At 39.6% G+C, this 15012-nt stretch overlaps 1 protein-coding gene across 2 annotated transcripts in view; it reads left to right on the plus strand.

Moving 5' to 3' along the window:
- Positions 1-13544, plus strand: part of MAPK11 (mitogen-activated protein kinase 11) — a 33787-nt gene extending 20243 nt beyond the window's left edge. For both annotated transcript variants that reach the window (XM_054188544.1, XM_054188545.1), the window contains exons 7-12: positions 959-1073; positions 1197-1268; positions 2885-2964; positions 6598-6676; positions 8061-8234; positions 12039-13544. In XM_054188544.1, coding sequence (XP_054044519.1) covers positions 959-1073; positions 1197-1268; positions 2885-2964; positions 6598-6676; positions 8061-8234; positions 12039-12112 — 594 coding nt within the window. In that variant the 3' untranslated portion in view covers positions 12113-13544. The remainder of the gene's footprint in view (positions 1-958; positions 1074-1196; positions 1269-2884; positions 2965-6597; positions 6677-8060; positions 8235-12038) is intronic.
- The last annotated feature ends 1468 nt before the right edge of the window (positions 13545-15012 follow it).

Consider the following 15012-nt stretch of genomic DNA (forward strand, 5'->3'; position numbering starts at 1 on the left):
AATTTTCTTTACTCCCAATCAAAAGGATTAGCATCATCTTAATAAATAATCCTGGATTTCATCATGGGAGGTTGCCACTGATCTTCCTTCACATTTGTATTTGAAGAGATGCTAATTAGCTAACACTCTTCGTTAACTGACTTAACAAACAACGCTGAGGCTCAGACGGTACACTTTCACACCAGTCTCTCTTAAGAGTTCGGGATACCTTTTAGCTCTGCAATTAGTGAGACACGGACTAATCAAAAAATAGTAAGCAAAGAAATGAGCAGGAAAAATGTAATTGAAATAACTTCCTGGCAATGTAAACCTAGGAAGGGAGAGCATATGGAGGGGAACATTTTGCCATCAAGCCTCTGAGTAATATGTGTACCTAAAGAGAGCTCCTTTGTTGTTTCAGTGGGGGAGTTCTACCAAGAACAGATGGTATGTGATTTAAATCTACCTTGTTACGCAGGATATATGTTTTTCTCCTAGTGGCACCGGAATGATGCATGATTTGGGTAAATGCTTAGATAGAAATGAAAGGGAAACATCAGAAACTCTTCAGAGTTGTGTGTTCTTTAAATGTTTAAATGGCCAGTGGTACTTGCCGTTGGCATTTTACGCAAACATTCCCATTTGTTAGCGTTTCATTTTTTTTATAGCAACAGTGCTTATTTTTAGCAAAATGAACGTCAGGGGAAAATTGAACTTGAGGCAGAAAGTGAAGTTTGCCTTGGAGGAGAGCGGGCCAGGCGCCGCGCCGTGGAAGCATCTTTATGCAGACCCGCAGGCTGCAGGAGTGCCGAGGGAGAGCCCATCCGCCCCTCCGCGGGGTCTTGCTCGTTCACTTCACCGATAGCGAGGGACTATAGATAAACTCAGAAATGGGTAATGGGGAAAATCAGTACCTGTAACAAAGTGAAATGGCTTTTTTTTTAATTTAATTATTATTTATTTTATTTTTATTCTGTAGATTTTAGACTTCGGTTTAGCTCGCCAAACTGATGATGAAATGACCGGGTATGTTGCGACAAGGTGGTACAGAGCTCCGGAAATTATGTTAAACTGGATGCACTACAATCAAACAGGTAAACTGTAAAGACGTGCATTTTGCTACAGCTGGATATAGCGATGGTTTTAAGCCGAGAGGCAACTCTGTTTAAGGATCTCTTCAATTCATCGTACGCATTTCTCTCTCTGTTTTTCGGCAGTTGACATCTGGTCGGTTGGATGCATCATGGCAGAGCTATTGAAAGGGAAGGCCTTATTTCCAGGAAATGATTGTATCCTTAACATAAAACATAAAATGCAGATATAAAAATACTCTCTAATTCTTCCTTTTTTTTCTAGTGACTTGAGTGTTTCTATGGAAATGTTTTTGCAGTAACAAACTTCTAAAACAGTAAAGAATTTTTGCTAATCTTTCTAATTTAGTGTATATGACAGCTGAATATGAGAGCCACTGGGAGGAAAAAAAAACAGTAACAGATGTTCATAAACAACAATAAGTTACATTTATTCTTTGTTGTGTGTCTGTATTTAAATAATAACCTAGTTACAACAGAGCAGATTTCTTCCATGTGTGTGTCACTGAAGTAACATACGTGAAAACTGAAGCTGAGTAAAGGCAGTAATTTTTGATCAGCTAATATAATTTTTAAAAATAGAACTGCTTTTAGGCTGGAAGTTTCTAAAATGCAAAGAAATTAACTTTTAAATAGTAAGTGAATTAATAGGCATATTGTGTCCTGTTATATATATTTAAAAAAAAAAAAAAGCCAGCAGTTCCAGAAATGCCACAGGAGCAACAAACAAAACCCTCTTTTTCTTCAGCACTGTGTTGTGGTCTCTGCTGGAGCATTAGGGATTTCCATTGGCATGTCCTGCACTGACAAGAGGAAAAAAAAAGTAAAATAATAAAAGAAAACTGAAGAAAAACAGATAATGAGGAATGGGGAAACAACACATCAGAGGAGGAAAGCTTTTAATGTGAGAAACAAAGGCACATTCTTCTGTACTGAATATTAACATTTCTCACTACTCTGAAAGCCCTCAAAAAGCGAACGCTTCTGCGAAAACTAAGCCATTGCCAGGTGCAAAGCAACATGAGGTTAGAATTGCCTGCAAAAGTGTGAAAAGAGCTGAGGGACCAAGTCTCCCCACTGACTTTTCTGTTGTGCTCAGCATCATTAGGCTCTATTGTAACCACAGGCATCGTCCAGATGTTCATCAGCTGGATGACGACTGTGCTTCTGACTGTTTGATTACATGATATGTGGTATTTGGAAAAATCAATACATCCAGCTTTCAAGAAATAAGGTCTCTTTTGCTATTATAAATTATTGTCTACAATTATATGATTACATCAATTTAAATAAAGCTGTAAAATAAACTTGGTTCTCTAGGGAAAACGTAATATACTTTACAGGTCATATATGGCAATGAAAAATTAACACTTTTAGTCTTGAGACTGATATAAAACAGATTTTTAAAGCTACCAAATGAGAATTTTCCAGTTACCAGCCCTCAGATGAGTAATCTAGCCCTGTGTGCTATATGATATTAGACTTTTCTTCAGAAATCCCTCAGATCACTGAAACATAAATGTGCTATTAAAATTAAGGCTACCAATATGTTAAATTGGGAACTAGGACAGGAAAGCAATATTTTTCGTGCATCTTTTTCACGTACAAGCACACCTGACAGATTCATATAGTACAATAGAGAATTTGATACTCCAGGACTAGGTTTAAGAAGGTATGAATTGGTGTCCTTCCACGGACTACGATGGAATTGTCTTGCTGAAAAGTTTTAAACATCTTAATTACCTGCGTGAAAGTTCATTAATTGTTTAAACCCAGAAGGACCCTGTGCTGTTTATTTCCCTGAAATAATGCAGATATTGATCAACTAAAGAGAATAATGGAAGTTGTGGGCACACCCAGTTCTGAACTTCTGAAGAAGATATCGTCAGAACATGTGAGTTCTCAGCTTCATTCAGTTAAATGGATTTCTGTCGTTCTAATTGGCGTTGTGTGTCACTGGTTGTGTTACACAGATACTCTGATTTGGAAATGGGCAGACACTTCAAAGTGATCTGTACTTTTTTTGCTGCTAGAATGCCACCGTTCAGAAAACATTCTTTTTAGAGGTATCCAAATGACTTGACTGTCAGCTGGATTCATTTTGATACTTGTTCTCTTGTACTCGGTTTTTGAAAGGAGTTTTGCAATTGGTCCTGATGATCTTTTATTTTGCTCCTAGACTTATAATAAAAATCCAAACTGATGCTCAGCTCAGAGCATTGTAGTGGTGTTATTAAATCTGATGCCTCTGTAATTTTTATGCTTTCTGTTTTGTAGGGGATCTAAACAGAGACAGCAGAGTCAAATAATGTGGGTTCTGCGTGGGTGTTCTTATTTGGATCCCTAATTTGAAATTTGTATTTATTGATCTCTCTGAATGCTTGTGTGACGTCCACTTTCATGATAATATCTGTAGTTAACAGCGTGATTTTTAACTCTCCATATGACTTCTTTAAAATAGTAATCCAGTAAATGAACTTTGCTACACTTTAGCAGAGAACTTAAAGGATTCACTTTAAGCAATAACCGTGGATATCCAGCTGAGGGGTGAGACGTGGTATTGATTGATAAAGGCAGGTGATGAGCACAGTGTAAAAATTCAGATAAACAACAGCACACAGATACCTCCTGAGCTGAAGCTGTTTTCTTACACCTTTTCTGTATACGCCTCAGACTAATACTAATGACTACTTTTTAGCTTGTGTGTATATTGATGGGTTTTCTTTGAACTTACTAATGAATAGACTGGTGGGTTAAGTAAGCAGGAGCAGCAGGAGAGCCAGAGCAATGCCGTATTTCTGGAAGGTCCAAGTGTTACCAAAGACAGGCCTCTTACTTATTTCAGGTAACACAAGCATAACGAAACCTCATCAGCGCAGGCCAATGCACAGCCCCAGAGTTTGTGGGTACCCAGCACCTGGGAATGGCCAGGGCAGGAGGAGGATCCATTCCTGTGCCAGGGACTGGATCCACAAGCAGATCTCAGACCGTGCTGTCCGAAGCGTAGGTCCCTGTATAGCCTCGTAGGTCCTTGTGTAACCTTTATGTGTTATTAAGATCCTACAGTTTTTGCAGTACGACATTCAGAGTGGTGTATACAAGTGTGGGATTTACCCACAACTAGTCCATTTGTGAGCTTTTTGATTATGAGATTAAGCACCTTAAATATTTACTGGAGATAGTATCTGCTTTTGTCTTTAATTTCTTGTTTCAGAGCATACCTCAGTAAACTACAGGAATCCTGAAACTCTCTTACTGCAGCTAATTATACCTTTAGAGCATAGGGAGAATACAAAACCCAAGTTAATGACTGTGAGTGCTGCTAGGTCACCTCTGGGCTGCTGCTGCCTGCTTAGAGGAGCAATGTCAAAGGAGATACGTTCCTTGCTTGGAGGTACTTGCCTCTTGTAAAGGAGTGTCTATTCTATTCCTTTGTTCTAGTTCTTCTTTACCTTGTAGTTTCACCATACTGCTTAGATGTTTCTTAATGCAGCTTGCAGTCCAGGACAATTTTTTTCCATTCCTCTAACAGCAAGGTCAGGTTTTCTGAAATGCCAAGCCTATTTTCAGTTATAAGTAGAGGATTAAAGAATGGGAAACGAAAAGATCAATCTCATGAGACGTTTCAACGCAAATTACTGTGCTGTTTTGTCAGTATTTCATGTTAATATGGTTTTAAATGGTGATTGCATTTCATAATTTTCAGAATAATTTAAATGTCTGGATTCTATTGGTTGGGTTTCTGTGGTGAATATATAAGCGGAGGGGAGAGGTTGTATGCTTTGATAGGTCTGTGTTGTTTTCAAAGGACTTCTGGACAAGGTTGGAGATAATTTTTACCATATCTTGTTCAGTCACATGTGGATTAGTGATGTCTCTACAGAAACAAATAATCCACAAATCCACAGATGTTTGTCATAAGATAAGAAACCTCTTGTTTCTACCCCAGTTTGTAGCTTCCATGCAGGAATGTGTGGCAGGTCTCTTTTGCTCTGCTGTTCATATATATGTATAAATTAATGCCCTGGAAGACTGAACTCTGATAGGAGCTGCACACCCTGACCGCCTGGCAGGTGTTTGCTGCCTTTATGAACTTTAGGAGCATTAAATAGGCGAAGTGAAGCCTGTGTTTGACTGGTCCTTAGCCATTGTTCTCTGCACAACTGGCTACAGCTGCTAAGAAGAAATCATCCTTATAGAAAGTCTTGCCATCAGCCCCCATAACAAAAAGGGAAAATGCTGATATAGTTTTAACAGGTTGGAGATATAACACATGAAGGCTTGCTTCTCTTAGTAAGACTCTGAAATGCGTCACTAATGGTAGTCTAGAGTTTTGATAGAATATGCTTACATCTTACAAGAAGCAGAAAAAATAAATAGATCTGCCTCATTAAATTAGAATACAGTTTGAAAAGCCACTGTGCCATCTAATGATTTAAAATATCTTTATACCAGTTCATCATAGCTGCAGAAATTAAGATGATGGCAAGAAAGAACAGTGTATGGAACAGGATCAAGTGTGGTTGTAGGATTGCACAGATGATATGTCAGAGTATTTTATAGTCACTTCATGATAGTCCAGAAGACAGTTCCACAATTCTCAATCTGGTATCTCACTTGAAGCCATGGAGCTGCTTGGTATGAACAACCTTATTTCCTTTGCTGTCTTCAGTAGGCCAAGGATGCGTAGTTAGCCTAGTGCAGATAGGCTCCTCCTGACAGGATTGCTACGTGTGCAGGGAGACCTCCCTGTAACACAAACATGTTTCAAAAGGATTAAGGTTTATTCAGAGACCAGCTGGGATTTTTACAGATTTGAGCCATTTGCCTCTTCTTTAGCTGTTCCATTCCAGAATTCCCTGTTCTGTCTGATCCCAGCCCTTAGGACCAGCATTCAACCTCTTCTCTTCTCAACCTATCTACCTCAGGCCAGAAATTTGTAGCCCGTGTAATGTCAGGCTCCACGCTGACATTTGTGGGTCCGATATGCGGGTGGGCTTTTCCTAGCTGAGTTTGGATGAGCCTTTCACAGCCACGGTGACAAGTCAAGCTGTAAGTTCTGTTAAACATCTGAAGATCTGTGCCCTGGGAGTATCAGGATTTTTTCTTTGGTTAGTGAAGCTACTGTTCAATGGAGGACGGAGAGGAAGGAAGGATGCAGGCTGGATTATACCACTTTGCTGAGGGTAACAGAAAGATGATTTAGGTTGCAATTTCTGGTTGAACATTACATGCTTGTGTTCCCTGGGGGTATGCTGCAATGAACCACTAAGTGTAGGTGAAAACAGAAGTGCTAACACGTAATCCTTAGAGGAAAATATACCTGTTTAAAACTTTCTTGATTATTGTGCAATATACAGGAGTGACTGTTTAAAACAAAGTCATACATTATGGTTTTATGTGAAGAAGGTTGCCCATGTGTAAGAAACATAAAAAACACTACATCTGTTTTTTTAGAGTTTATATGGTTGCTGTTGGGCAAAATTTAACCTCTGTGCATCTGGTATGTATATTGATTTATTCCTAGGCAAGAAAATACATTGAATCTCTTCCACATATGCCTCAACAGGATTTGAAAGCAGTATTTCGTGGTGCCAATCCATTAGGTAAGAAAGTCAGATTGATATAGATTAAATCTTTCACTAACACAGGAACTCAAGCCTTCCTTTGCTATATGATCCCATATAATAATGATCAGACCAGTGAGAAGAGCATTGCTTAACCTTTCACCCTGAGACTTTTCCCTTCATGAAGCCTGTGTCTTTTGTTTCTGGTGGAGATTACGGGAACCTCCTAAAGGAAAACAGTCTGTGGATGAAAAGCAAAAGCCATCTATATATAGCAGGAATAAATAAAAATGTCACGGGGTCTAGACGAGAGACATCACTTCTGGCTCAGGAAGGCCATAAGCTGTAAATTGCTGGCGAGCAGAACATACCAGGAAGTACAGCCGTTTGAATGACCCTTTTGAGTATTATTTCCTAGGAATGTATTAGCCATTGTTGGACACAGGATACCAGGCTAGACCTTTAGTCTGATCCTGCACAATTGGTTTTATGTCTAACCAATTGCTTTTGCCTGTGCAAAAGAGATGTTTCTGTGAACCATTTCTTGTGACATGGCAAAGGAGACGTTTGAGTCACTGGAGTCATCTTACTACAGTGCCTGGTCAGTTCCGTCAAGTGCACATTAAAACATTACATATGGGGAACTGTAATGAGTTAAAATGTTTTGAATTTGCTCTGTCTATTAAAAGACAACTTTCTTTTTACAAATACAAGTAGCTGTGAACACTTTCTTATAAAAAATGGGATTTATTTGCAGGAGGTACATGAAAGCATGCTACATATTAATAACATAAAGGCAAATTAATAACAGTTCTTAATGAAAGCACTAAAATCATTTTTATATAATATTTTAAATAGTTATGATAAACTTTCCATATAAAACCAATTTCAGCCTTACAGATCTCTCTCGTTTCTAATGTTCTGCAACTGTTGACTTCAAATGTATTTTCTTTATGCTGGGTCCTGTAAAGTTGCTTTGGGGTTTTCATCTGATGATTTTGTTGATGCAGCTAATTAAAAGTGTAATCTCACAGTCACAATTTTAAGTTCCTCACATTTGCACTGATCAGGACCAAATTAGGCACATGGTGCGCAACACAGTATCTTTAACTTCTAAGCACACAGATCTTTTCAGAATGAAGGTCTTGGGTGTCTGAAGAGGTCAATCAGATATCAAATAGAATATAATGAACCTTTGTGCACACCACAAGCAAACGAGAAGCTTCTTTCAGCTCTGAAAATAGTACTCACAGTACAAAATCTTCAAAACTTATTTGTTATATTGCCGGAATCTTGTGGGTTTGCCAATGATGTTAACTATGTTTGAGGTGAGTGAGAATAGATTGTGTGTAAAAAGTTGCCTTCTCTTTTATTTCTAGATGGTCTCTTCTGGCTTTGAACCCCGTTTCTCTTTTTCCCTTAGCTGTAGATCTTCTCGAGAAGATGCTTATATTAGATAGCGATAAAAGAATTACTGCCTCGGAGGCACTTGCACATCCCTACTTTGTACAGTATCACGATCCGGACGATGAGCCTGAGGCCGAGCTGTACGATGAGTCAATAGAGAATAAGGAGCGAACCATAGATGAATGGAAAGGTAACAGAATTGCACACGGTAGTTAATACGTACAGCAGAACAAAACCTTACTTAAATAGCAGTTTTCCTCTGTCTCTAACCAGAGCAATTTGAACTCTTAAGCCTCAGCGAAACAAGATAAGTCCATGTATGTGCTTGTGGGAGTGGAGATGTGGAAAGGGTTGTTCTTCCTCTCGGGATTTCGCTCCCTTCCCCCATTCTATCATCTTCTCGCTAGATTCCCTGTAGCGGGTAACCACACATTCTGTCTTGCTTTTAGTTTTCTAGGTCAGATCCTCAGCTGAAGTAACTGTCCTAGGGCAAGTGGCATTACTTGGGATTCTGATCTACCTTTCTTCAGAACCAGAAATTAGTATTTTCCACATAGATGTGTGTTTTGTTAATCATTCTTTAGTTAGCCAAGTAATTGGAATTAATAGGTAAACCACGCTGTTGATGCTATTTGAGATGAGAGTTGATGATTTTACTTTGGATTGACACCCCAAAACCCATTCTTGAGAAATACTGCAACAACCTTTTCCTATTAGTTAATTCCGTGCTTGCATCATGATCATATTGCACTACAGTCACGGAAGTAACATGGCCAAACATTTAGGTTGTAAGTATACTGAAAAGTACAGTCCAATTTCATCATTGTCTAATAAGGATATATTACGCTAAAAATTCCTTACTAGACATTTTTAAATTGAGACTAATATTCTAGAAAAGTACTTGTTCCTCTTTATCAATAAAGTCCTTTCTTTGACTTAAGATGAAATATCTATTCTATAAAATAAATGTTCTTCTGTTTCTAGTTGTATATTCTATAACTTTTACTCCAGAAAGGTTTGATAAAAATACATTAGCATAGTGGGTAGCTTTATGATGAGAAATAGTGACCTCCCCGGTCTTACTCATGCCCGTGCACTTGTTCCATGTTTTATCCTGGGCGTTGCAGGGGAGACAAGCAGACTGACTACAGCAAATACTTCTTAAAGAAAGATAGGAGTGGGGTCATGGGTCTTTCTACAGTAAAGCAACCTCCTAGAGCCCTGAAAAGGGTTTTCTAGAAGCCTATTGCTTCTGTACAAACAAGGAGGATTGATTGGTATCACTTATTCCTTACACACGCTCTCCTCTGCAAAACCTGGCAGCATAGGGCACCACCCATACATCATCTTTATTGGGAAGCATCTTCAATTTGCTGCTGTACTTACCAGTGGATGATTTGTTTTCTGCTACTTCTTCAGTTGGCTGAGTCTTTAACAGGGAAGTTTAACAATTGCCGAGCCATGAAGCTGATTTCTGTTTGTGATGAAACTCCGTCGAAATGATTTCAGGAACAATCTTAGCTTAACACTTTCCGAACTGAAATGAGGACGTGGAGGTGAATTCTCTAGGAAGGACAGTATCATGTTTTTATACACCATTGTCCTTGCTGGAACTACTGGTCAAATTCCTTCTTTATACAGGGGGAAAAAAAAATGCCTGAGACAAAACCCTCCAAACTGGTGCAGGACATGCAGCTCTTCCTCCTGGCCATATTTTTATCTTGGGGAATAAACTTTTTTCTTTTCAAGTACGGTATGTGCCACATTTAAGTAAGATGACATGAAAGGTGACCGTTTGCATAAAATGTTCGTATTGTTGATGAAATGTTGACCCAGTTTCTCAAGACATTAATGGTGTATTTCCCCTTTTGTCCCGCTAAGTTAAAAATCAGCAGCGCTTGATCCCAAGAGGGACCAAGCACCAAAGTAAAATGAGATTTCAGACACTTTGTCTTACACATTATGCATGTCAGAGTTTCCTTGACCTCCATCGCACACTGCTGAGGCTTGCAGCCCAAGGTCATAGATTTTTCTTCTGACGTGTTTAATCAGTTAGAAAATATTTAAAATTTTAGAGGCCAAGAGTATGCTATTCAGAGTTGGATGCCGTGCGCTGTCTCTCATGTCCAGTTGCACATGTCTCGGCTTAACATCTGTACTCTCAGCTGAGCAGGTGGCACGAAAACTGGGCAAAGAGCTTCGTAAACACGTAATGCACAGCCAGCAGGAATGATTTCTAATACAGTCCCAGGCATGTGATTTGTGGGGACGCTGGCTTCCTCCAAGTTCAATCAGAACCGCTGTAGCTCCCACCTGGCTGCCTCTGGCCAGATGCTACTTAATAGCCTCAGATCAATCACTGAAAGAGTCACCTAACGAATTCTTCCACCTCGGGGACACACTCGGTGTCTTTCAGAGAAAACCTTCACGGAAGCTGGCACGGTGGTCACCATACACCATAGAATCTTCATGGTTGGAAAGGACCTTTGAGATCATTGAGTCCAACCACGCACACCCACACCCCCCAACAACCTACAGTCTCTGCCACTAGAGCACGCCCTGAAGTGCCACATCTAGATGTTTCTTAAACACCTCTAGGGATGGTGACTCAACCACCTCCCTGGGCAGGCTGTTCCAGTGCCTGACCACTCTTTCAGTAAAGTAATTCTTCCTAATATCTAATCTAAACCTCCCCTGCCGCAACTTCAGACCATTTCCTCTGGTCCTGTCATTATTCACCTGGGAGAAGAGGCCAACATCCACCTCTCCACAACCTCCTTTCAGGTAGTTGTAGAGGGCAATGAGGTCTCCCCTCAGCCTCCTCTTCTCCAAGCTAAACATGCCCAGCTCCCTCAGCCTCTCCTCATATGACCTGGTCTCCAGACCCCTCCCCAGCCTGGTAGCTCTCCTCTGGACACGCTCCAGCACTTCAATGTCCCTCTTGTACAGAGGGGCCCAGAACTGAACACAGCACTCGAGGTGAGGCTTCACCAGTGCCGAGTACAGAGGCACCATCGCTTCCCATGCTACAGCATAACACAAACAGCATAAGCAAGATTTTTACATGCTTTTTAGAGGAGTGCTGGGTCCACTTGCAGGTGTGGCAGCTGTCTCAGGCAGATCTGTTTAATAAGCCAGCTAATAGGCACAAGAGTGATATGACTCAAACAGCACTGTTTGGGAAACAGATCCTGAAGTAATGCACTGTTAGCCGTATATTATGTGTGAACAGGATTTGGTCCTTAAAATACAATATCTAACTTGAGCAAATATATAGGAGGTTGCCGATGACGACATACTCCATTGCTGTGGAAGGCACAAAATAGGACATGACTGTCAGCATGAAAAGATAAAAGGCTATTCCTAAAGCAGGGTAAAATAGCAAGGAGTCCGTGTTTCTAGGTAAGCCTTTCTTGATGAAAATAGAACTGTTAGGTGCTTCTAAGACAAAAGAACATTTTTTTCAGAGGACCTTAAAATTATTTACAATAAAATATATATATATAAAAAAAAAACAAACCCAAAACCTAGATCGCAAGGCATTAGCACATAAATCACAAGTGATTTATGGTGAAGGAAATGGACTGGGAGATGATAAAGAACATTCGCAGCTGTTAAAAGTGTACATTTTAAAACCTGTTTGGGTGCTTTTAAAGATTCCATTTTCCATTACATTTTGTCTTTTATTACGTCATTTTGGCAGGTCATCTGACAGCATAATTGATGTTTCCATTTCAGGGCCTGTGTGTTTTAGTAATTAGCTGAAGGGGACAGACATGTTGTACAATAACAGTATTTGTGAGTCTTAACTCGTAATCTGAGGTTCACAGAAGGATTCCTGGTGAGTTCAGCCTATTTTTGGATCTGGACTCTAAAAAGGCTGGAAATACAAACTACAAGTCACGTGCATCCGTAGAACTGTTTTGTCTGGAATATTTTTCTTTTGAAGAGAACATCACCTAATTCTTCTCTCTCCCTTGTACCCTCTCTACAGAGCTTACGTATGGAGAAGTGATTAGTTTTAAACCCCCTGACTTAAAAATGGATAGCCTGGAGATAGAACAGTGAATACAGGCAGCTCTGTCTTGCCTTGCTGCACTATGAAGACTGTTAAAATAAAACCATACAATTTAACCTGTGGTCAGACGTAGATTTTACTATCCAAAGATGTTGGAGAAGATGTGGAAAAGCAGACGCGTTACACAGAAGCCAGATGTTGTCTGTTTGGGGTGGGTTGGGTTTTTTTGCCTTGTAATATGAATGTATTCCCGACTCACAAAGGGTGATAAAGAACTGCTTCATTCTGACAAAATTATGCACTGAGTTCTGTCGAGCTGTGTGTTCTGCATGTTTCATTTTATCAGTTGTATTGCCAAAATAAAGGTGACTTTTGAAATTAATTTCAAAATTGTACATTTAAAGCATGAATGTATCCAAACATAAACATAGAAATCCATACAAGCAATCCTTTTTTTTTTTTTCTGGTGTTTTATCTGTCCGTTTTCACATTATTTATAGTTAGTGCCTTTATGAAGAGAGGGCGTGGTAGTGAGATAGACAGAATATGCATATGTAGTCATTTCTGTGGTGGTCTTACAGATTTACTGGATGTCTCTCAAGCGATCTTAACACCAGTTGAGTCAGTAAAAATAAACCTTTTGTCTTCTGTTGCCATTCAAGTGTCCGTTCTCATTTTTTTTTCACCCATGTATATTTTTCTAATCTGCATGATACCCGTTTGTGAGACCATTTTACTCGCTGATGGCACTCCTAACCACGCCGTCGGCGGAGCGCTGGTGAATTTGCCCGAGTTGACAGGACGGTGCCCCGAAGGCTCTGCGGCAGATCTCTGCAGTCTTCTGCAAGCCTCAGCAAAGGCTGTCACAGACGGCAGTGCAAGAGTACTCAGTTCAGTTCCCCGCTTTGGATTCGGTGTTCCTCATCGTCTTATTTTTCCTTCACGTAATTCTTGGGAAAATAATCTAATAATTGCCATTGGAAGACAAGACAAAACAAGATGATTTAAGAATTTGTTTGTGAAAAACAAAATATCCATCTCGTCACAGTTTCTTTTTAAGCAAAATTTTAAAGGCTTTCCAGCTCTGAAAAGCTGGGAAAATAAATAATAAAAACACTGGGTACCAAAATGTCTCACAGAATTAAATTTATCTGATTTCCTCATTGAAGGCATAGTACTGAAACAGGAATACCCTTTGGCATGAGGCCTCTTGTTGGTGTACTGGCTGTGTCTTTCTACGTACTTGTGATTCACGATTGTTCAATGTTGCTCATTTTTGTGTCTCGTTCTCGCTCTGTCAGAGTCTTATTTTGGAGGTGGCTTTTTATATTATTTAGGTTTTCTGCAACTTCTGTCATTAAGATTCAGTTGTACAGCTATTACATGAGGTAATGAACTCTACTGCATTTATTTACCTTCCTCTGTATCTTTTCTATGTAAAAAGAAAAGCTTTTTCTTAATAAACAGATTTAAAAAAAAAAAGGCAAGTCCAAGAACTTTGATTTTTCAGAGATACTTGATACAGTATCGTTTGTCATCTTTGAGAAATAGAAATAAGCATTCCACGGAGAAAATGTGGGCTAAGTGGTGGACTGTTGTTGATAATGCCGGCCAGTTATCCAATACTTGCTTTCAGTGGAATACAGCCACTTGTATTCAATTTTCTGCAAGGGATGTTAATCTGAAAGTAAATGGTTGCGTGGATTTCTCGTGAGTCCTCACGAGAGTGGGTGCCATTACTTTGGCTTCCTACGAAGCTGGATGAGGCCTGTAATGGTCATGCAAGCACTGAACATCATGCTGACTGATAAAAGGGAAAAGGTTGTAAATCCTTGAATTATTTGTCTGACTATATAATGAAAATAATCACTTAGTCATGTCTTAAATATATTTTTTTTCCTTTTTTTTTTTTTTTGGTTTTCCAGTTAACAGAAAAGTAGCTCAGTGCTTTATTTTCTCTGAAATCTGATCATGAGCTTGCTAGCCTGTTCTGCAGCTCTATTCCAGCTGGAAGGGCAAGGATGAAGTAAAGAGATTTCACAAGAACCTCCTGCATCCAACAATAATTCATTTAGTGTGGGATTTGTCCCATCATTTGTTTAATCTGGTTTCCGGGCTATGAGGGTGGCCGTCACCAAATGTTTCAAAGGATGCGTAAAACTCTGGGGTAGGCAAAGACCAGACGGTCTGCGCTTGCCATGGCCCTGCTACGGGGGGTAGAAACAAAGTTTTATCACTTGCCAAATTTGTTCTTCAAGCAACTCTGAATCTTCCTCTGAATATTTCCCTCTACAATCAAAGATGTAATTTTTTCTAGGAGATAAATTATTTAGGAAGCATACGGTCATAGCCACATTTAAACTAATCAAAGGTGACAGTAATGGGTAACAAGAGCTCAGCTATTTTTAATGACATACCATCAAAACCCATAAATCATCTCATTTTAATGTCAAGAAAAACAGTAGGAAGAGAGATGTTTTTTTCTAAATTTGCAAAATGCAGGCGATTTCTTAGACCTCGAAAGCCACTAATTGAAGTATTTTTCTAGAGCAGGTAACCGACTCCCTTGCGGTAATGCAACGTGGTAAGTTTATCAGTTTACAACAGCAGGACAGGGTAATTGGAAAGCCGGTACCCCGCCGGGACAGCAAGGTGGAGGGCTGAGCGCCAGCAACGCTTATCGTTTGAGCACAGATGGGGAAAAAAAAGTTTGTCAACCAACACAAACACAGGAATGGAGGTGAACATCCAGGAGTGAGGGCTTTGTCAGACTTGGTGAACCCGTAAGGCACATCACTTAAAAGCAAATTTTAAAGAGTAAATGAATATAAAAGGAAGGATTTTATTTTCTAAAAATTTTATTTGCTAAAAATGTCTTTAATTAGGGCCTTGGTTACATGGCCCAAATTTTACTTGCAAAACTTGTAGCGGAGCCAGCTTAAACTGTGGG

Source organism: Rissa tridactyla, chromosome 1 (genome assembly GCF_028500815.1).
Source record: "Rissa tridactyla isolate bRisTri1 chromosome 1, bRisTri1.patW.cur.20221130, whole genome shotgun sequence".
Lineage (NCBI taxonomy): Eukaryota > Metazoa > Chordata > Aves > Charadriiformes > Laridae > Rissa > Rissa tridactyla.